General features: G+C 45.8%; 3 protein-coding genes across 22 annotated transcripts in view; 2 read left to right on the forward strand and 1 right to left on the reverse strand.

The window, feature by feature from the left end:
- The first annotated feature begins 203 nt into the window (after nucleotides 1–203).
- fam114a1 (family with sequence similarity 114 member A1) lies at nucleotides 204–9,673 on the forward strand. Of its 14 annotated transcripts, none has more exons than XM_078080068.1 (14): nucleotides 204–510; nucleotides 1,452–1,500; nucleotides 1,664–1,936; nucleotides 2,485–2,569; nucleotides 2,655–2,908; nucleotides 3,614–3,748; nucleotides 3,845–3,997; nucleotides 4,073–4,256; nucleotides 5,778–5,875; nucleotides 6,474–6,704; nucleotides 6,835–6,974; nucleotides 7,070–7,142; nucleotides 7,612–7,665; nucleotides 8,706–9,673. In XM_078080068.1, exons 3-14 carry the CDS (start codon nucleotides 1,670–1,672, stop codon nucleotides 8,829–8,831), a joined length of 1,800 nt encoding a protein of 599 aa, XP_077936194.1. In that variant the 5' UTR covers nucleotides 204–510; nucleotides 1,452–1,500; nucleotides 1,664–1,669; the 3' UTR covers nucleotides 8,832–9,673. The 14 variants fall into 14 exon arrangements, with proteins under 14 accessions (XP_077936194.1, XP_077936197.1, XP_077936200.1 ...); XM_078080071.1 differs by having other exon boundaries at nucleotides 5,781–5,875; XM_078080074.1 differs by having other exon boundaries at nucleotides 4,073–4,217.
- Nucleotides 9,674–10,044: 371 nt separating this feature from the next.
- On the reverse strand, nucleotides 10,045–14,589 carry LOC120825619 (uncharacterized). 5 transcript variants are annotated; one of them, XM_040187330.2, is made up of 11 exons: nucleotides 14,311–14,452; nucleotides 13,202–13,471; nucleotides 12,424–12,732; nucleotides 12,255–12,311; nucleotides 11,417–11,518; nucleotides 11,247–11,306; nucleotides 10,972–11,007; nucleotides 10,828–10,866; nucleotides 10,724–10,756; nucleotides 10,594–10,641; nucleotides 10,045–10,240 (listed from the first exon to the last, which is right to left on the reverse strand). In XM_040187330.2, exons 1-11 carry the CDS (start codon nucleotides 14,396–14,398, stop codon nucleotides 10,182–10,184), a joined length of 1,101 nt encoding a protein of 366 aa, XP_040043264.2. In that variant the 5' UTR covers nucleotides 14,399–14,452; the 3' UTR covers nucleotides 10,045–10,181. The 5 variants fall into 5 exon arrangements, with proteins under 5 accessions (XP_040043264.2, XP_040043263.2, XP_040043265.2 ...); XM_040187329.2 differs by having other exon boundaries at nucleotides 11,247–11,309; XM_040187331.2 differs by lacking the exon at nucleotides 12,255–12,311 and having other exon boundaries at nucleotides 11,247–11,309; nucleotides 14,311–14,589.
- The window catches only part of klhl5 (kelch-like family member 5), a 36,736-nt gene continuing 30,424 nt past the window's right edge, over nucleotides 14,361–20,672 (forward strand). Inside the window, exon 1 of one of the 3 annotated variants that reach the window (XM_078080063.1) lies at nucleotides 14,361–14,675. In XM_078080063.1, coding sequence (XP_077936189.1) covers nucleotides 14,650–14,675 — 26 coding nt within the window. In that variant the 5' untranslated portion in view covers nucleotides 14,361–14,649. Of the gene's footprint in view, nucleotides 14,676–15,293; nucleotides 15,416–20,672 lie in introns of those variants that run through there. The other 2 variants (XM_078080064.1, XM_078080065.1) reach the window with 2 other exon arrangements.

The following is a 20,672-nucleotide window of genomic DNA, read 5'->3' on the forward strand; positions in this document are numbered from 1 at the left end:
TGACTGCTCCTTTCTATATATAGGACTAATATTAACAATACGCCATTTTTTCTAGTTATTATTGTATGATAAAGCATAAAGCATCTATCTAACTATCAATGTGTATCAACAAAAAGAACATTTAACTTTTTTTCTAATCAAATATAAGCGTCCATGAGAAGCGAGAGGAATCGCTTCCTTCCACTTCCGCATTTGTTGACAGCTTTAGCATGAGCAACACAGCAACAACACAACAGCAACAAGCATGAATTACCGTTGTCGGCGACTTTATCAGTACCCGACCCCAATGAATGCTTTGAACACTGTTGCATTGTGGGAATCCCAATTAATAACAAAGCTTACAATGTGGTTGTTCTGTAAAACATTGTCTTAAATCGGCACCGGCTTATAGTAGACTAAAGTCGTTTTGAGGCAGGGAACTATCTTGTCTGTTGGTAGTCCTCCGCGCGGTAGTCCGCCGGCCTGCCGACGTGGCGGGCGGAAGGAGAGCCGCTGGCTGGCACCGAACGGGTGAGCTGCACTGTCACTTTCACCGAAACACCACCACGTCTTTCAGCTTCATTACTTTCTTTACCCCGAAACAACCGACCAAAGGAGACAACGCGCCCTGAAGTTTTAAGGATTAGTTTCACTTTTGTAAACGTGTTTGTATGTGACTGTTACACGTCAAGGAGGCTCTAAATAATAGCCCGATTGTCATGTTCGCTTTCATACAGAACGGTGGTCTTTGTTCAGTGTCTTCTGTACGTTGTTCTGAATGTTGTCATTGTGTAACATTGTGTTCAAATGGTTTTAAGAGAAGCAGAAGATATATGATCTATTGATGACATCATGGGTGTTATTCATTTGACTGTAGTTACAATGTATCCCCATAGCATCTCTCGACAGTTTATGGATGTAATAGCATATTTAATTAGTGCAAAAAAACTATATATGGTTTTTTGACATGGATTTATTTGCCCCGCTAGTAACCTAACTCTAGCCTGTGTTTGCGGACGGGGCATGTGGGTGCACGTGATGCGCGTGGCCGCTGGGTGGAAGCCTCGAGCCACGTAGCGACCATCAATCATGCGCCACAGCGTTGCTTCTTTAATGTCCTTCATCAATGTCCAATTTTCTCCTCAAACATCTCACACGTAGCACGATTGTACAGCATTTCTTTTAAAATACTGCTGCAAATTCTGCAGAAATAATGCAACACTTAATATTATGGGGTTTTCTGGAATTGATTGTGTCATATGCACATGTGATGAGGTTTTTGGCCTTTTGTATGTTATCAGGTTTTAGCATATTAACGTCAAATTGCTACAATTACTCAGTCGATCAATACACAAAAAGCAAAAAAGTCTATGTGCTCGCTCCTCCTCTAATGTCAGCTGTCAGTTTTCCCTGTTTTAAATCACTGTCAACTGAAATTCTTGTTTTTCTTCCGGCCGGGGGGGTGATAGTAGAACAAACAACACACCTGCAGGCATCTGAGGCTCCGGGCTTTTGTGACAGGTAACAAAGAAAATTGTACAGATTGATCCGTGGCGAATGTGACAATCAGTTGCAGCACCGATTTGCATTCTGTTGTATGGATACGATGTGTACACGTAGGCACTGTTTGGTTGCAGGTTACACATGAATAAAGAACTAAAATCAAAGATGTCTTCTCTTCCAGATCACCATGTCCCAGGCCGACGCAGACCCCATCGCTGACCTCCCCCCTTCCACTGAGCCTGGCCCCGGTCAGTATGTCCCAGAAGCCTTTGCTCCAGCTCCTCTACATCCTCCTCTGGACCCCCCGCGGCCCAGCGCGGAGGAGACCGGGACAGAGCCCACCTCGGAGGGTCCGACGGGCCAATCGGAGCCTGCTGCCCAGGGTCGGGTGGTCGTATGTGACCAACCGGTGAGCCTGGAGCTGGAGCCCGAGCAGGCAGAGGAGGATGCGGAGGTCTGTCGCACGTGTTTCTGAAGTATCTCAGATAAATCTTTGGAACATCTTTGGATCTTTGCTGCCCTTCTTACCGATCGACAGTCATTGATACCGATTTATCCGTAATGTGATCTTATCGATCGGTACATCGGCCTTTAACGTCAATATGCCACTGAGCTGAGTTGGCTTCATTCGTTGACTTGACTTTGATTTAACTGAAAATATCTCACCATTCATTTGTCGATCGGAAGAGAATGAATCAGCAACTCTTTAAAATGTGCTCTCATGTTTCTTCTTCTCAGTTCATTGGTCTTATTTTGTGATGGTAAGACTTGAATAGAATGCTGATTATGGAAATGAACAAGAAGCGCTGTGTCCCTATTTCCTCAATATTTTTGGACGCATTCTGAAAATGATAATTATACATTTTCCAAGACGTATTGACTCCAACCTTTGAAGCTAATAAACACAAGTATTGACTTAACTCCCTTATCTCAGTTCTAAAGACCAATGTACTAACTAGCATTGCTGTGTGTGTGTATGTGTGTGTGTGTGTGTGTTTACAGAGGCCACCTCAGGAGAAAGAGAAAGGTTGGGGAGGTTGGAGTTCATGGGGAAAATCTCTCCTGAGCAGCGCCTCTTCCTCCGTGGGTACGTAACCTTCGTTTAGTTCCTCAATCGTCGTTACGCTTCAGCCTCTCTGGCCCCCGAAGTCTTCACCCGCCTCTGTGTGCAGGTCAGAGCCTGACGTCGGTTAAGACCAAGGCGGGAGAAGCTCTGCGACTCCACAAGACCTCGGTGGGAGAGGAGGCGCAGGAACACGGGGAAGGAGAAGAAGAGGAGGAGGAGGAGGGTGCCGAGGAAGAAAAGAAAGTGCGAGGAGGGGAAAGTGGAGCGGCCGAGGTGTCTGGTTCCGGGGAGACGAGCGTTAGTGCTGCAGCTTCGGGCAGGGGCGTCTTCTCGACCATCACACACGCCGTGCAGAACACAGTGAGCCAACGCACACGCGCACAGACCTCTAAAAACGACCAAAGAAACATAAGTGCATCTCCATTCTAATTTTCAGTTTATAAAAACGTTCCTGAGATCGGAGTGAGACAAGGAGACAACGGGATGTTGTGATGTTTGCAATAAAACATCTTCAATGTCACTTTACATTCCAGGTCATTTAGCTGCCGCTTTTGTCCAAAGCGACTTGCATCGCATTTTTGACCGGTGGCTTTCTACATTTTTGCCCAGGGAGCAATTAGGGGTTAGGGTGTCTTGCTCAGGGACACTTCTGGAGCAGCCGGGGCTCAAACCGCCAACCTTGCGGTTGCTGGCGGTTCGGGTTCGGCGCACCCTCTCCACTCCATGCACCACCGTCGAGCCCTGTCACGTGTCAAGTCCTAGCCAATCAATTCATTTCCCTCCAACTTTTCAAATTTGAAGTTATCGCCAATACTGCATTATTATTGTTATTGTTATTATTATCACCGTCTTAATCAGATCAGTTCAGACTTCTGGTCAGAACAATCAAAAGGCTGTAGTTCTTCTGTCGGTTTCTCCGCACGCAGCCTAATTTGTATGACAAATCAGTGGTCCCCCCCCCCCCTAAATTTATTCTAGCCCAAATTTAGACATGATATATTTTGCCTGGACCTTTTAGTATCGTCTTCCAATTCTTCCTCTGTGTCCCTCTCTCTGCGTCTTCAGGGTAGGTCGGTGATCAGCGGCGGTTTAGACGCCTTGGAGTTCATCGGAAAGAAGACCATGACTGTCCTCGCCGAGACCGACCCGGGTTTCAAAAAGACCAAGACCCTGATGCAGAAGACGGCATCGCTGAGTCAGGTGTGTGGTCTCGCCCCAGACGAACGGACACGTACAGCAGTCCGATAGATCCCGTGAGCGGCAGCGTTATGTGAAGGCCCCCCTGTGGTTCCTCAGATGTTGAAGGAAGCCAAAGAGAAAGAGCGGGCCCGTCTGGGCGACCAGCCAATCAGCGCCCCTGCAGCTCACTACGGCATCCTGTTCGACGACTACCAGGGCCTGCCGCACCTGGAGGCCCTGGAGATCCTGTCCAATGAGAGTGAAGCTAAGGTGAGCCGCGCCGAGTGTGAGGAATACGTTCAGAAACGGCCGTTTGAGAGTCTAATGCTCTTCGCCTGCTCCCAGGTCCAAGCCTTCCTCTCCTCCCTGGCGGAAGAGGAGCTGGAGGAGGTAAAGAAGGAGCTGATTTTCATCAAGGGCATCTTCATGAAGCAAGAGGAAGAGGAGAAAGAAGAAGAAGAAGAAGGAGGAGGAAGGGCGAAGGATAACGGTGATCTAAGTTCCCACTCTCACTGTTCTACCGCCCTGTGTGAGTGACCCCGACCAGCCGCCGGATCTGCTGGCGATCCCTGACACTGACCCCGGATCAGATGGTCTTATTCATACACACTGGCGCCTCTAACATTAGATCAGATGATCAGGAACAGAACTCAAGTTCCACATCAGTGCTTTTCCCCATTTAACGGAGCTAAAAATGCATTCACGTTTCTACCCATTTTTTTTCCAAAGCGTGTAAATCTCGTCCGCATTGCACGACACATCAGACGGAATACTCATTTTTGTTTTGCGCTCAAATCATTTTCTAATCTCACGCTCCTTCAGCTGTGAGCAGAGAGCTTCTGGTGCACTCAGGAACCTGGTTTAGCATCTAGAGACGTCTATTGGCGTCTAACATTATACCTGTGTATGTCTCTCGTCCGATGTTCCCCTGGATTGACTGCGGTGGTCAGCACCGTCGCCTCACAGCAAGAAGGTCCTGGGTTCCACTCCGCCCAGTGGCCTTTCTGTGTGGAGTCTGCATGTTCTCCCCCGTGTCTGCGTGGGTTCTCTCCGGGTTCTCCGGCTTCCTCCCACAGTCCAGAGACGTGCTCTGGGGATCAGGTTCATTGGGGACTTTAAATTGCCCGTAGGTGTGTGAATGTGAGTGTGAATGGTTGTGTGTCTCTGTGTAGCCCTGTGATTGGCTGGTGACCAGTCCAGGATGAACCCTGTCTATCGCCGACCCCGCGTGCAGGATAAGCGGTTTGACGATGGATGGATGCATGGATGCATGGATGCATGGATGGATGGATGGATGGATGGATGCATGGATGCATGGATGGATGTTTTGCCACCATGTTTCTACAGAAGCCCAGGATGAACAGAAGTCGATATGTCCCCCGTAGTCCTCACACAGTTTGACCCATACTAAAGACTAGAAGTCCGTATAGTTTGCCATCTGTTGCTTTGTTTTTTTTAAATCTTTTATTTTTAAATTCTCTTCACGGTGCTACAGTACTAAATTGCAAGACACACCGCTGTAATGCAGGACAATATTGTCTCACAAAGGAAGAAGACCAGATGCTGACCGGCAATCTATCAGGATGACGCAGCAACGAGACAACAGTTAATTGTGCTGTCAGCACATAAATAACGGCTCGTTTTACCAGGAGAACCCCCCCCCCCCCCCCCCCCCCAACTAAAGGGGGCGTGCGGTTTGGACTCTTGTCAAAACAATATTGTTATTTACTGTACGTTTCAGAGCAAACACGCTAACATGTATTTAACAGACTTGATGAAATATCAATATATATATATATATATATTATCGTCACCCAGAAATAAGGAAATCAAAACCAGGACGCAGAACCAAGACCCGGTCCTGCTCACCTCCACCTTCCACTTCTCAAACGTTTGCCTCGTGTCAGTTTCTCACAAAAAAAAACAATATTCAAAGGATATTATTTGATCCGATTTCTACTTTCTTTCCTAACATCGGCTGTCATCTCTCAGGCTGGAGCACGTGCTGCCGTGGACGTGACCCGTGTGTGTTTCTGTGTCTCTCTGCCAGCAGCAGCCGGCGGCGGCGGCGGCGAGGAGTTTGTGAACGTTCTCACCGAGCTGCTGTTTGAGCTTCACGTCGCCGCGACGCCGGACAAGCTCAACAAGGTGAGTCGCACAGAGGTCGAGAGAAGGCCGTCCTAAACACACGAGCGCACACAGCAGCACCACTGGGGGGCTCTTCACCAGCAGCGCAGACGGGTGTGAAAAGCGTTGCTTCAGGGGCTTTGAGTGCGTCTCTCATGAGCACATCTCGAGTTTGCACGAAACTGCGTGCATTTTTGTCCTCCGAAATCTTGCTTCATTGTCCGATTTTAAGAAAACCATCAAAAATTGTTTACCCTCCCGGTTTACAAAAATAGAACAAAATCAAAAACCTCATTGTGTTGATATTTTGTTTGTCTACTTGTGTTACATAAAGCATGAATGTACATCTTCATTGGTCTCTCTCCTCAACCAAAGGGAATAATGCTGCAGTCAGCTCTGGCATTATTCTCCTTGGTTCATTTCTAACATCCTCTCTCTCATGCCGCAGTCTTAGATGTACCGTAAACGTTCTCACCTTTCCTTCTGAGTCCTTCTGCATATTCAGATTCCCACACATGGGTCATTAGCATGTAACCGTGGTTACGCATCCGATGAGCACGCCTCAGGATGGCGACCCCTCACCAGGCCGAGCTGATGTTGGGTAACTATGCACCTCCAGGCGCGCGTGAGGGCCCATGATTGGGTGAGCGGGGTGGAGCGGCCCGTCGCTGCGGAGACGGCTGACGGGGCAACGCGGGACCAGCCGGCCGGAGAGGCCTCACCTGGAGGGAAGGAGGAGGAAGAGGAGGAGATGAGGAAGGAGGATGGGGAGGCTCGGCAGGGGGGGGAGGAGCAGCAGAAAGAGGAGGAAAAGAAAAATGAGGCAGGGAGCGACCCCAGATCTGTAGAGGTGAGGTCGACTCGGCGGTTTGTCAAATCAGCACCTTTTCAAATCGTTTTGATCTTTTTATGCTGCTGTCCCGGGTTGATACAAAGGTTGTGTGTGTGTGTGTGTGTGTGTGTGCGTTTGTGTGTTCTAGGCCGTCTACCTCTCATCAGTCAGCAGCCTGGCAGAAGTGACGGCTCGCAGCATTGAGCAGCTCCACAAGGTGGCAGAGCTCATCCTCCACGGGCAGGACATGGAGAAACCAGCCAGAGACCAGGCTCACGTCCTCACCAGGTGCGTGTGTGACAGACAAGACAGACGGACGGACGGACGGACGGACATGCACACACACAGACAGACAGGCTGACTTGTTAAAACCTTTATGCCAGGTTGACGTGTGCCATGTGTAAGGAGGTGGAGTCTTTGGCCAAGAAGTTCTCAGACACGCTGCTTCTTGTTGGGGTAAGTGAGAAGGACTGTGTGCCTTCATGCAGCACGTGGTGGTTCCTGTCCTGCTGTGTGAATGTGTGTGAATGGTTAAATGATGACATGTAGGGTATTGAAGTACACTCCATTTATGCGCCTCATTTTAGCCAAATATGAATACACATTGAATGTATTTTGTGTTTTTGGGATGTAAACATAAACCTCTTATACATATGTTTATATACTGTACGTATGTATGCTGTATATTTAAATGTGCATTTGAATCCAGCGTCATACTTCATATAAGCTGGGTTTTACTCTACTGGCGAAGTGGCGTCAGCATACTCCGAAGTAGTTAGTCAACCGGTGTGGCACCTTTATGTCTTTTGTTTCCTAGAATGTGTTGCCGCAAAGAGAAATCTGGATGAGTGGTTTATGTAAGAGCGAATGTGCTCTGCAGGATGCTTGTAGTGTGGCTCACTGCGCTCTCTCTCTTCTCGCTCAGGGCCGGAGGAAAGCCGAGGAGCTGAAGCCGCTGGTCGACGGCGTGCTGTTAGAGGTGAGTCACACTCACTCGTCCTCAGGCGATCTTCGTTTTAATCAAGCGGCGATGAGCGAAAGTAATGTCGTGGCATCAATGCGTGATGGAAGACGGTGTAGATCGTAACGCTTCAGGAGTTTCAGCTGTAAGTCAGTGGACACATGGTCCGAATCTACAGTGCTAAAGTTACATATTGACACTAAGCCTTTATAAGTGTGAATCAACATTTGATTTGACTCTAAATTACTCTTCATGATTGTTACTTGACACTCATGATTTAAGAATTTACTCCATAAACGGTGTTCAAAAATATTTACTATACTGTATTTACTCTATTAGAGTCGTTCTTAGGGTTACTTTTAAAGGATTCGCATTTTACTACTTCTACTGGTAAAGTTAAAACAATCAAACTACACATGTTTGCAGGGGTAAAAAATATATAACGCTAGAACATTATATACGTTACAATTAGGGTTTTTTGCATTCAAGTTTTTATTGCGTAAATAATTGTTTATATAATTAAATTCATTAGCTTGAAAGTTAATCCTAGAAGTGTCCATGCAGGGAAGGCATAATGTTAATTAACTAACTCAAGCGCTTGCATGCACATGCAGTCTGGGTCTACGTACATTTACATAATCAAACACATCGTTCCTGCACATCGACCTTCATGCCCACTGAGTTTAACGTTATTCTAAACCACTGCTTTGGCTGAAATTTAAAAATTTAGTAAAATAGGGAATTTTTTTAGGGTTCTAAAACCTCAGATGAATATCCTGCACCACAAACAACTAAAGCATACCTCAATATCTTACTGTATATTTAAAATATTCCCTACACCTGTTCTTGAAAGTAAAGTAGAAGCAAATCAGAAAGCCAGACAGTGAGGCCCAACTGGAGAAATAACATTTTAACACAGATGAAACACAATAGCTTAGAAATCAATACAAAAAAACGAAGATAAAAAGATCCCAGTAGAGACATCAAAAAGAATAAAAGCAAGAAAACGATGATGATGATGATGATGATGATGATGATGATGAGACTATTGTCTGCAGGGCTCAAACAGTACCGACTACATCGAGAACGCGCTGCAGCTGCTGCTGCCCGTCCTGCAGATCTCCCACATCCAGAGGCAGCACTGTCGCCCCACCACAGAGCCAGTGGAACACACGCAGCACTAACACACACACACACACACGCACACACTCACACACACACACTTTCTGCTCACCCGCTTGTCTTGATGTATCTATTGTTGTACAGAAAACTATGGAGAATAGATTATTCCAGATGAGGAGCTGAATTGACATTCTTTGCCATAGAAATAGGCAGATGATAGACACTTAATATAATCTTTTAAGATTTAACAACTACATGCGTGTAGAAATGACTGCTGTGTGTGACTCCTCCCCGTTGTATCTGTGTGGATATTTCGCTTTGTGACTCATTCTGTTGTGACTAAACAAAGATGTGCGTCGTGTCTAAAAGCCGAACCAAAAGGAGCAGTGCGTTGAAGGCGCTCTACATTCACGTAAACTAAGCTCTCTTTGCACTTCTTTCTTCAACAATAGGGAAATGTATTTTTGGCTGAAGAGCTTCAATGTGGTTTCAGACTAAATACCAGCATTGATGATTATACACTACACATTTTGCTTCTCATGTTGAACTATGTAAAGACACAATTTACTCAATTTAATTTAATATTAAGTTCTCCTTTTCCCTTGATTTATTGTTTACAATGGAAATGTATTATTTGTTCATTCATCGTTATGTGTTTTGTGCTGCTACACTTAACTAGCATAGTTCAGAATTGTAGGGAAACATGTTGTTTGCTTTTCTTGCTGAGAGTTATATAACAAGACTGAACTCTGTGCAGGGAGGACGATGTATTTCTCACTATGTCAAACAATGTCTTTAATATCAAAATGGCATGTCCTGCATGTTGGGTCCTAACACTTTGAAGAAGGCATGAGCCAGAACATTTATTTTCTTGTCCTCCTGAATAAAGACTTTTAGTACTGTTTTTGGTTCACCCCCTTCTTGCTCCCCAGCGGTACGTTATCTCATTTATTTTCCAAATGACTGTTTCCTCCCTTTGCTCGGATCACATGTTGAGTCCCAGCTGCAACCCCAAGGTGCTCACAGTGCATCTGGGTTTTCACGTTCGGTGTTGAATTGGCTCTTAGCTTCCAGCCAGCTGATCTCTTTAGGAGACGGAGTATTCTTCTACTTCCTCTTTCTCCTTTCCTTTCGGAAATATACTGATGTGGAGAGAGAAATATATTAAGCAAGAAAAATACAGTCGTTAGGTTTTGGCTTCTTGCAGCTAAATCCAGACGGCCATTTATCAGCCGAGCCTTCCTTCAAACACAAAAACGTTTCCAACGAGAAATGTTTGGGACGAAAGTTGTTTATTTAGGTTCAGACAGTTAAATAAGCAGAAAACCTTCTGAGGTTCAGAAGTTTTAACTGATGCAGGAGTTTTTTCTTTCCATCCGGGGCACTTTCAGGTCCATTTGTGTGCCCCTCTGTCAGCAGGTCTGCTCCTCCATGGGGGAGGCGAAGGGATGCGCGCGATGATGCAGATTTGCTAAAGGTGGAGGATATAGAAACAGGAGGCGAGGTAATGTTAACCGTGTGCGTGAGGCTCATTCTCACACACACACACTCTGCTTTCTCCCGCCTGACTGACTGCAGCCAGCGGCGGCCTCCTTTCCGGGGTCAACTTTGTTTACTTCTGGCACAATTATATATTATATATGTTCAATATTTTATCGTATTCATTGCGGCCACATTAATCGCATAGATCAACACGCTAATGTTAACAGCCCTAATATACATACATATGTACATAGATATTTAAACATTTTATGCCATGTTTACTCAACTGACATACTTTTTCCTCTTTTTCTAAGTGCAATTGTAGTACTGATGCAGTTTTACCTGTATAGCAGTGGTCATCATTTCCATCGAGTAGAGTTTCTATGTCATCTGAAAAGGGCATTTGAGGATTATTAACACACAAATCCATTGATTGCTCGAAACTTGTTTAAGAGTCTAAGCAAATTCCTACCTTGAGAGGCAACTTCTTCAATCGGGGAAAGTCCTGTCCGTTAAAACAAAAGGGCTGAAACAACGGCTCAAATGATCAACGCGTGTATGACGTTAAGAACTGACCTGCTCGAGGTCGGGATCCGTAAGAGTGAAAGATCATCCCTGCAGGTCAACAGCTGGTTGTTAGTATCTACATTTGTTTAATCTGAAATGGAGCCAAATAAAAAGATTTGGAGCATCGCTGTGTATTTCACTTTAATCTTTTACCTTTGGGAGCGATGATCTCCATGTGCCTCCCAGCATCTGGGTGATAAACCATTACAACATTTCAGTATATCAGACATATTTGTTAGTACTCATTTCACAAAGAGGAATACTGACTGGTTGGCAGAAATAATATTTATTTAAGAGTTGAATTGATGAGGTAGTGCAAAAATGTTAACCGTATTATGGTGTTTCATTCAGACAGACTGCACCATATTAAGGCAGAAATATTTCCCTTCAAGTATTTTTAATTTAATTAAAAAAATATTCCAATTTACCGTTCACCTGCTGGCCATTGACAGTGTAAGCAAGAGGGCTCAAGTCGCCGGGTGCGTGCCCTTCTGACAGAAATATACAAGAAATAAAATTATTTCCAGATCAACTTCAAAAAGTCAACCTAGCCCAGTGCGCGTGCGTGCGTGTGCGTGTGTGTGTCTTTATGACTTACTGCAGGAGCGCCTCCTCCAGTAGATTTGTCCGAGCACGATTGTGACGATCGTCAGAATGACCACGCACAGCAGAGCCAGCCAGAACACCCAGCTCCACTCACCTGGAGGACACAGAGTTACACAGACATATATAGACATATAGATATGAGTGGTCGGACAACTAAAACACCAGCCAAGTCCATTAACTTCTATCGCTTCCCCTTATTTGTGGAAACCATACAATAACCAGCAGAGATGTTCAGTGTCATTCACCGTGGAACAAACCAAGCAGCTTCTTAAAACTCAATTATTATCAACCATCTCACAGAGATGCTCCAGCCTGGGAGGTCGCCGCTGATCCTCACGAGTTTTTGTTTCTGTGAATATAGAAGCCTTTTCCATCATCACATGCACGCATGCTTCCCACCACCTGAACCCGAACCCTCGACCTTTAAATCTCTGTGTGGCTGTGAGCTCACGTTCCTTCATTTTATCAGTGAGCCTGGATTATGGTGCTTTGCTTTGTTACTATAGACACGTGTAATTAGTTAGCAAAAAACAGGAGAAAATATCCACAAATAAGACAAAAACAAAGGAATAATTGCAGAAGATACAGCGACGAATGGGAGCAGAACGGAAAGGGACAGGATGGAAAGAGTTGTGTAGTGGAAAAGTTTAAACGAGATGGGTTCCAGCTTTTAACACACACACACACATAGACAGGAAAATATGCGTTAGTCATAGCTTGGGGCGGTGTTGGAGACACCAAAAGAGAACGAGCCAGAATCAATACAACCATGTCGATGCAGATTAAGACGTACTGTTACTCTGGGATCATGTGGAAACAAAGGCACAGACCTCCGGTTGCAGTCAAGAGAAGAAGAGCTGAGGGAAACGAAATGAATCCGCTGTGGACTAAGAGAGAAGACGGGTTCGAATGAGATTCGACCCCAAATGAAAACAGGCAGGTTTCCTCCCTCGCTGACCGCCCGGGGAACAACCAGCCCTCTCTCATCCTGACACCGACCTCTCTGTGTGACCTTCCACGCCGGCTTCTCCTGCACTGTTGCCGTCGCAGCCGTTCTGTTGGCGAGCCGAAGGAGACAGCGTCTCGGATTGGCCGACTCGGCGGCGGCGGGCGGGAGCGGGAGGCAACAGTAAAACGCCGTCCACGGCCCTCGCTCGTCCCTCCCCTCCTCGTCCTCCTCCTCTTCCTCCTCCCCGGGTGGGTGGAGGTGTAGGGAGCCGCGATCGGTGCCTTCGTAGAAGGTGAGATTGAGGGTCTCTGCGGCTCTGAGGCGAAGCTCCACCGACACCTCGGCGTACGTCTCCACAGCTGCGAATGCACATGTGGATAGATGAATGGCAATCGTGCTAACGGCTAAATGCTAACACTCGCATGCTAACAAGTTCACGGTGTACTAGGTTTACTAGTCCAAGAAGTTGATATTTTGAGGTCAAAGGTCAAGGTTGCTTTGACTTTTCTGTACCGTTCTAATTGTGACTGAAAGTATCTCAAAGTTTTCAGTACGTTATGAAATAGTAGAAACATGCTCATGTGAACCCAAACTTAACGCAGAGAGAGCTAAATATATTTCACTTGACGACAGAAATATCGGCCCCGTTGTGGGGGCTGAGAATGAGCCCCCCAAAAGTCAGCAGGATCCATCCTCTGGGGGGCATGAATGTCTGCTACAGATTCCTTTGCAATCCGTCCAATAGTTGTGGAGAAAATCGTATTCTGGACTAAAACGTTCTCCCTGTAGCCGCGCAGCTGCAATGTCGTCCGTGTGACTCTGTAATACCTGAAGGTGACGTGTTTCTGCGCAATTCTGCCATGTCCGTATCCGCTTCGCACAGGAACCAGTTCCTCTCCGGGTCTTCGCCGCCCCTCCCGGGGTCCGGCTCAGGATCCTCCTGTGTGCAGTCCCGCTCCCACGTGTTACTCGACGCAGGCTCACAGTCCTTCCTCCGGACTTCAGCGTCGCCACTTTTCCATTTTGCCCCGTTCTCCAGGCGCCGAGCCCCTCGTTCACAGGGCCGGTAGGGCACGCAGAGGAAGTTCACCTTTGGCACTGAAGGGAGAAAGTTAACCGACAGACGATTGGGGAAAAGAAATGCAGTGCTCAGAAGTCGAGAATCGAAGCCGTCGCCTCCACTTTATGTCTGACACGCGGCCAAACCCATTGGAGGCAAAGACAAGCGCCGACGCCTGAAGCCAACTACTCTGAAATAAAGAGATCAAGCTCTTCAAGGCAACATCAAACGGAAGCCCTCACAAAGCAGCTGCCAGTCACAACTGTGTGTGAGGGGGGTTTGTTTCGTGCTGGCGACAGCGTTCGGGGGCCATTATAATTTTGGGAGGTCCGTCCGCTTTCCAGCTGTCAACATCTAATTTGACGCAAACGTTACACCAGGAGGAATTTAGAGGTCAATGGTCATTGTTATTGTGACCTCACTTCCAAGCAGTTCATGTGACGTGGGTTTTTTTTACATCCAGCTAAATTCCGTCGAATTTGGCACAAACGAGCGCCTCCACTCAAGTGGCCATTTTTGGCCATAACCTAAGAATTCATTTGACAATTATAACGATTTTTTTTTACCAAAACGTGTAACCGGATAAGAAGAAGAACTGTTAACATTTAGCAGCAACGTGACAACACAAGGAGGAGTTCTCGTTTTGCTCGGGGAGAAAGAAAGAACAGGAAGGAACCGAACAAAGTGATTCAACGAAAGTTTCAGATTGAGAAAGTCAAACAAAGTTTGCTCAATGCATCCAAAACACGTGTGCTTGCGCCCTTTTTAACGCCTCTTGAGGCTGTGGCATATTGGTGAAGACAATACTTTTACTGCCACACACACACACACACACACACACACTCACCTCCATCTCAAGTGGCTTTGGACGACCTACCTCTGTCCAGTGTGAAGAATTCTGGCAGGCAGATGATGACGGCGAGGATCACGAGGATGAGGAGTTTAGTCAGAGTTGCTCTTATCATGGTGGAACCATAAGGTCACACGGCACCCTTCTTCTTAGGACGACGTGCGTCTCGAGGTCTAAACAAACACGATCCCGGACACCTTGCATTCGAGAAGCCTCGCTGTAGAGTCTGAGACCCCCAATAAGGTATTTCTCACCCTTCTTGCAGAGGCGACAACGCAAGGAGACACATGTACAAAAAAAAAAAAACCACTTCCTCTCACTCTTCCTGTCACTTACTCAGAATGAGTGAAAAATGAAGAGCGGCAGATGCAACACGTTTCGAACAGCAGAATGTGAGTAGAAACGATGTGGACAGTCGATGGGAGATCGATGTCGCGTTTTGTGTGCGTGTAAGTGAGGTCAGCCTATTGAAACAGAGAAAGACAGAAAATGTGTTTCTATATAAGCTCCAAAAAACGAGAGAATCCTCTGTAAACTGTAAACAAGGTGTCGGTTGCCGGGCAGGAAGCTCCCCTCTCTGAAACATTCCTCATGTGGTTTTCAGGGACCTTTTTGCGTATGTGTGTCTGAAAGTATCTCACAGTTTTGACTTTGTATTTGTCTCCTATTCATGACACATTTGCTCCCTCTTTATCGCAATTGTGACGATAGACGATGATTTTGATCAGATGAGGTTTTCTGCTATTTATGAGAAAGGTTTGCTTTGTAGTTCCATGCTACTTTGTCTCTCACATTAATGATAAACCATCTTATGATTGACCCTAGTTATCACAATATGTCTCAATAATGAGATAAGAGTCTACTTATTATTATTAGAGCATTTCACATATTTCTACCATTAATTAGAATGCATCATCTAGTGTTTCTGTTGCTGCTGAGGAGGAAATTACCTTTCTGTTTATTTGTATTTATTTATTTTTTCAGCCCCTCCCAAAAGAAGAGAGTATAATTTGATTTCATACCCGCTTGGCTTGATCTCCGCCGGGTGTTGAGTGAGAGCCTCTCATCTGGGCCGACCTGGGTTGGCGGCCATAGTGTCTCAGACGACACACAGGCGGTGAGAGGATGGCTGGTAGGTAGAGCCTTATCTCCGCTCCGCAGCGCCGCTCGCAGCCAAAAAATACAAAAATCCCCTCATGTTCAGTCAAAGCTGCTTGACATTTCCAAGCAGTTTGGAGTGTATGTATTTAGCACAGTATTACCTGTGATTGTTGACAGTGTTGCGGCATAAACAACACGCTACATGCCTCCTAATGAAGCTCAGTGTGTGTTCTGGTCTTTCATTTCCCCCCCAAATCCATTCTGGTAGAAAGTTGTGATCTGGGGTTACTACAAGGTTTGGTTGTCACATTTATTATACCGTGCCACAAAAAGATGTTGCTTCCCAAATTTTGGTGTGGTGATGTCCAGAATCAGGATGCACTCAAAATGATTCAATCCCCGTTACAAATTGGGGTTTATTGGCGACAGTTGGTGTGGTTTCTCCAAAATTCACAAAATGCCAAACGACTACTGGAGTCTCAAAGGAAGCATCTCTAGTACTTTATAGCCTCCTTTTGCCGCTGTGACCCTGATGAAAACGAGACGATCCGGATGACGAGGTTCAATCCGTCGTGCCCTCCGCACGCTGCCGGTTCCCAGCGCCAGAGGCAGCCAAGCAGCCCCAGAGCATCACTGAGCCGCCGCCAAGCCTCACTGTAGGCACCGTGTTCCGCCCAGCGTGTGCTCCGTTCTTTCTCCTCCAAACACGCGCGCTGATCCATAGACCAGAAAAGTGCAGTTTTGGTTCATCGCTCCACAGAATCTCCCTCTCAGAGCTTCTATGTTATCTCGTGGTCCCACATTGATGGATGCTGGCAGTCATCAGGGCCCCTGATTCACACAGCTTTTATTGGCTGTAGTGATGGAGTGAAATGTGTTTTACACTTTCTCAGGGGACCAGCTGGAAACACCTCCAGGAGCCCTTGAGCCTCCTTGAACCACAGTTAGAAAACCACATGTGTGGAATCTCTCTTCTTGTGAATAATAAGCTGCTGTGTTGTCTGACTAACCAGCGTGAACCGCAAATAAAACCTCCTTTTAGTCACGCAGGGGCTTCAGGGGGACAGTTTGCCAGAGATCTGAATAATCAGGTGTATTGGGTGAAAGCTCCTGCAGATGGAGGTGGAAGATGTATATTAAAGATTCCCAGAGAGAGTTAAGCCTTAAGAGGAAAGACAGTTCTGATTTCAGGATGTTATCTCACTCCATTTAGCGCTTTTAGTGTGGGATGTCAGCAGGCTTGGAGGTCCATTCAGCGGTATCATCTTGTTGGCACGAGCCATCCCTTTAAATTGTCTGTATTTATGTATGAGCCCCTGCTGAAGAATCCTAATGTTTCCTGAATCAAGGCTGTTCTTATAGAGCGTTCAAAGCTGTAAACGATTGTTACCACAATATTACATTTATAGATTTAATTTAACACAGAAAATCAGGAATCAGGAAAAAAAAAAGTCTTTCAGCGTGCAGATGGCTGTATCATTAAAGAGACCACGTTGATTTATTTGTAATGGAACTTGAGTGCAGTGACTTCTGTAGTTATTTAAACCATAATCACAATCTGTTCCTAGACCTAACTATGTGTTTTTAAGCAGCCGATCCTTTAAAAATCCACTTTGGAGCGTTCCTAGCATACCTTCAGACCATCCGACTCAATCAAACCACAGACTGTACATAAGGAGTGGACGCAGTCATCGGGACATCTCGCATCTCTGTTAGAGTGTTTTAAGACACTTACGCGTTCACTCCTCAGAAGCGGAGGTTGTCACCTGAATCAAACGCGTTATTTGTTCAGTAGTGAGCAGATATTCATCACTTTTAATGCTGCCGTCAGACGCCCTGACGATGAACAGAACATTGCTGACTGGAAGTGTGAGACGGACGTCCTCCTCAGCACTTCTCTTCAGGACCCAGTCGTCTGCTGAAAGGGAACATTAACCATGAGTCCAATCAAGTCACCTTCCACTAAAATCCCCCGAGAAATACCGTGAGTGGACTATTTTTGGAGCTCTGCATTATATCACTGCTGAATTTGATGCAGAGATTTGAGAGATCGAATGTACCGGCACGGTGAGGTTGGGGATTCGGGTACATGAGGGGATACTTAACGGGCTCTGCTCAGCGCACGTTGTGGTTGCACCTCTGATCCTCATCATTGTGCTCTGAATCCCGAGTATCATCCCTGGATCTGCTTTAAATGGACCCGACAGTGTTCTCAGACAGGTTGAGAACATCAATAGTTTCATTTGAAATTCTTTTTGATCCTGAACATCGTTTTTGGTTTTTGTCTGTGTACATTTAACCACAGCTCTGGATGTGAATGAGGCGAGATACTTATCGTAGATTTCTGTTTTTTGTGACTGGGTTTCACATTTTTGGCCCACACTCATTTCTGGTCCAACTTTTTCCTCACTGTGATCCGTCGTGGTGGTAAATGCAAAGGTTTGTTGCCAAAACCTACATACTACATCTTCCACGGTGGCGGGACGTAAGTTGACCAAAGACAAAAGCACCACAGGCCGACAGCCATTTCCATTAATATCTATGGTCAATATTTCCAGAACTACTCACACCCAAATGCAGACGTGTATTTTAGATTTTAGGGTGAACTGTACCTTTATTACAACCAAACTAATAAAACAGGAAATGCTTAAAAAGGCTAAATCAAATGGACCAGTTAGCAGCCTAAGAGACAGATGTTTTGCTCACTGGTAGAGACCAAAAACAGAGCTAAAAGAAAGGGAATATTGAGCCGACATTCACCAGCTGACCAGAAACTCCAAATTAACATTAATGTTGCTCCCTAACTTATTTGTTTATACTAGTATATTCATGATATCAAGCTAATCAGTAATTGCGAGTTACATGTTCTACTTTCTGAGCGTTTGGTATGTAAAATGATGAATGATAGTGTCAAATGATCAACGGGTTAAAGGAGAGACTGATGGGGAAGTAATGAAAATGGGGAATAAGAGGCAGGGGTGTGGCATGTATTTCCATTCATCACGAGGCGGAGGAGGAGGAGGAGAAGGAGGAGGAGGAGGTGGTAGAGGAAGGGGAGGGAGAACATGGTGATTTAGCGCCGTGTCAGCAGTTGAGGCGTCATCCGGCTCTCATGAGACAAAGCCACCGTGAAACTTTATGACTGTTTATGGACAGATAATGAGGTTTCACAAAGAGATTATCGTTAAGAGCAAACCTTTACATTTGACAAAAGCTTTCCACGCTCGTCCTTCTCTCGGCTCTGATGCAGTTTCTGTGTCTGAATCACTGCTTTACTGTGCCAGTCGTATGTGCTCTGAATACAGCATTTGTCTCTTTGTCTTTCACCCCGTTTTGTCCCCTGAAAGAAACACGGAGGGGCCTCTCTGTTAGAGTGTCAAGGTTTTAGGAGTCTCCCGCATCTTTTCGATTCTGTGTGTGTGTGTCTGTGCGTTGTGAGAAGCAGCACTTCAAGGACAGTAAAGTGAGCCAAAGTGGGGTTGAATTTACGGGAAATGCACAGTTGTGATAGCGCTGCATCCCCTTTATGTTTCACCTTCTCCCTCCTTCTCCTCTCTCCTCCGCTGTAACCTTCTCAGGTGAGGAAATGCCACGTCAATAAAAGCTTTTTAACATGAAGAAAAATCAATGTGCTCCGATTGCACCTTTTTTCGAGTCTGCCAACCGAACAAAAGGGAGGCTCTGAATCTGCTGGTTTGCTGCGAAATAACGTAGAACTTCAGCAGTGTTACGTGCTTCACGTCAGTGCACCCTGTTAGTGTTCCTCTAAGATCCTGTTAGCGCCCGTATGACCAAACATCAACACCTTCGACTTTGAAATGCGTTACGCCTCACGCCATCAACTTTTATTATCCTGAAAGGGAAAGCCGGCTTGGGGCTAGTGTTTCAATAAAAATGCCTCATAAAACACAGTAAAGACACACAACTAGAAGCTCAATAAAATACATGATATACCCACATCTCGGTAAGATCACACAATGAATCTTTTATTGAAACAATCAATCCAAGTCCTTCGGAGTGATTGCTCAGGAGTAATATTGAGAAAGAAACGTAGCCCCTTCATTGTTAACGCAGAAAAGTCACTCAGTGCTCAATGTGTTGCTTTTGTGTTTGTTCTGCACCAACCGAACCCCAAAGAGCAGACAAAGATTTTGTAGTGTGCAAGCAGGCCTGCTTTTCTGGCTATTCTGCACTCTGCTGCATTAACCCCCTCCTCGCCGTTTCCTGACCTTTTGTGCCGACATGCTCACCTGCTCCCCGTTTCCTTCACTAGTCCGCAATCTATTTCCACTCATTCCCTCCCCCGACTGACAAGGTTTCTCACACGTTTGCTTTCCGGCTGTCAGAGCAAGGACTCTGATATCAACGTGTTTTATGTACACAGCCTTTTCCAGAAGGCAGTCCAAGGTATTAATCAGGTGGGCTTACAACATATTTTGACGCAAAGAGGCAAAATAGTACTAGTTGCTGCGTTCCATTATTCATACGTTGACTCAATAAGCGGCACGTTGGGGCGTTGACCCAGTTACGCAGAAGTTAGAGCTGTTCATCACAGGGTGTTTTATGTTGATCAAGATGTCCATGATTACGTGCAAAACAGACCGGAGTACGAGGTGCATGTAAAGGTGGTAGATGCCGAGAGTAAAGCTCATGTAACGGGTTAGCGCTGGGTAACAGATGAACACAACACCTCTCTCTCTCTTTCTCTGGCGTGCTATTCTGGTCACGTCTCGGAGCGGCTTGTGCTGCGTGAACAAAACAAGCCTCCCATCTGACGCGCTAATGGAGAGCGTCACACGCAAACATGGTTTCTAATGCATGAGGGGCAAATGTTATTTTGGGAACTCTATTTCAGGATAATGTTATTCATGGCTTTGTCAGAAAAAGGAGCAAGCAGGTGTTTTCTAGGGAGAAAGCCGCCTGGTGTGTTTGACATTTTAGTGACATTTGGTTTTCGGTTTGTGCGTTAGATCAAATAATTGTCTTACCTTCGAGGGGACGCAGGTTACCGCTGTATTGTCATTTTTTACAATCATCAGCGTGGTGTCATGTTCCTCCTCGTTGCTGATTCTTATGCTAAAATGTGCACTAGTCCTCGGCCGCTCCTTACCACAAACTTGCTTTTGGGGGTTTCAAGTTTAGTTTTTACGGTGTTAGGTGGAAGCAGCACCATGTAAGAAAAGGAGTTATTTCTAACCACATGGAAGAAGCCACTCCTTAAAGGAAAACTGAATCTAAATGCGGGTATTTGACCAATAGTATATTGTCAGGGATGCGGGGAAGGCAGG

The sequence above is a fragment of the Gasterosteus aculeatus genome, chromosome 9 (assembly GCF_964276395.1).
Source record: "Gasterosteus aculeatus chromosome 9, fGasAcu3.hap1.1, whole genome shotgun sequence".
Taxonomy (NCBI): Eukaryota; Metazoa; Chordata; class Actinopteri; order Perciformes; family Gasterosteidae; genus Gasterosteus; species Gasterosteus aculeatus.

Excerpts from the sequence above, each read along its gene's own strand:
- fam114a1 (XM_078080068.1), top strand. The coding sequence starts at position 1,670 with ATGTCCCAGGCCGACGCAGACCCCATCGCTGACCTCCCCCCTTCCACT. Across the intron at positions 5,876-6,473 it reads CGCCGGACAAGCTCAACAAG|GCGCGCGTGAGGGCCCATGA; the intron begins GTGAGTCGCACA and ends ATGCACCTCCAG. Across the intron at positions 7,143-7,611 it reads ACACGCTGCTTCTTGTTGGG|GGCCGGAGGAAAGCCGAGGA; the intron begins GTAAGTGAGAAG and ends CTTCTCGCTCAG.
- LOC120825619 (XM_040187329.2), bottom strand. The coding sequence starts at position 14,398 with ATGATAAGAGCAACTCTGACTAAACTCCTCATCCTCGTGATCCTCGCC. Across the intron at positions 11,519-12,254 it reads TCTCTTGACTGCAACCGGAG|GTGAGTGGAGCTGGGTGTTC; the intron begins GTCTGTGCCTTT and ends TGTGTCCTCCAG. Across the intron at positions 10,241-10,593 it reads TGATGACCACTGCTATACAG|CAAATCTGCATCATCGCGCG; the intron begins GTAAAACTGCAT and ends CTCCACCTTTAG.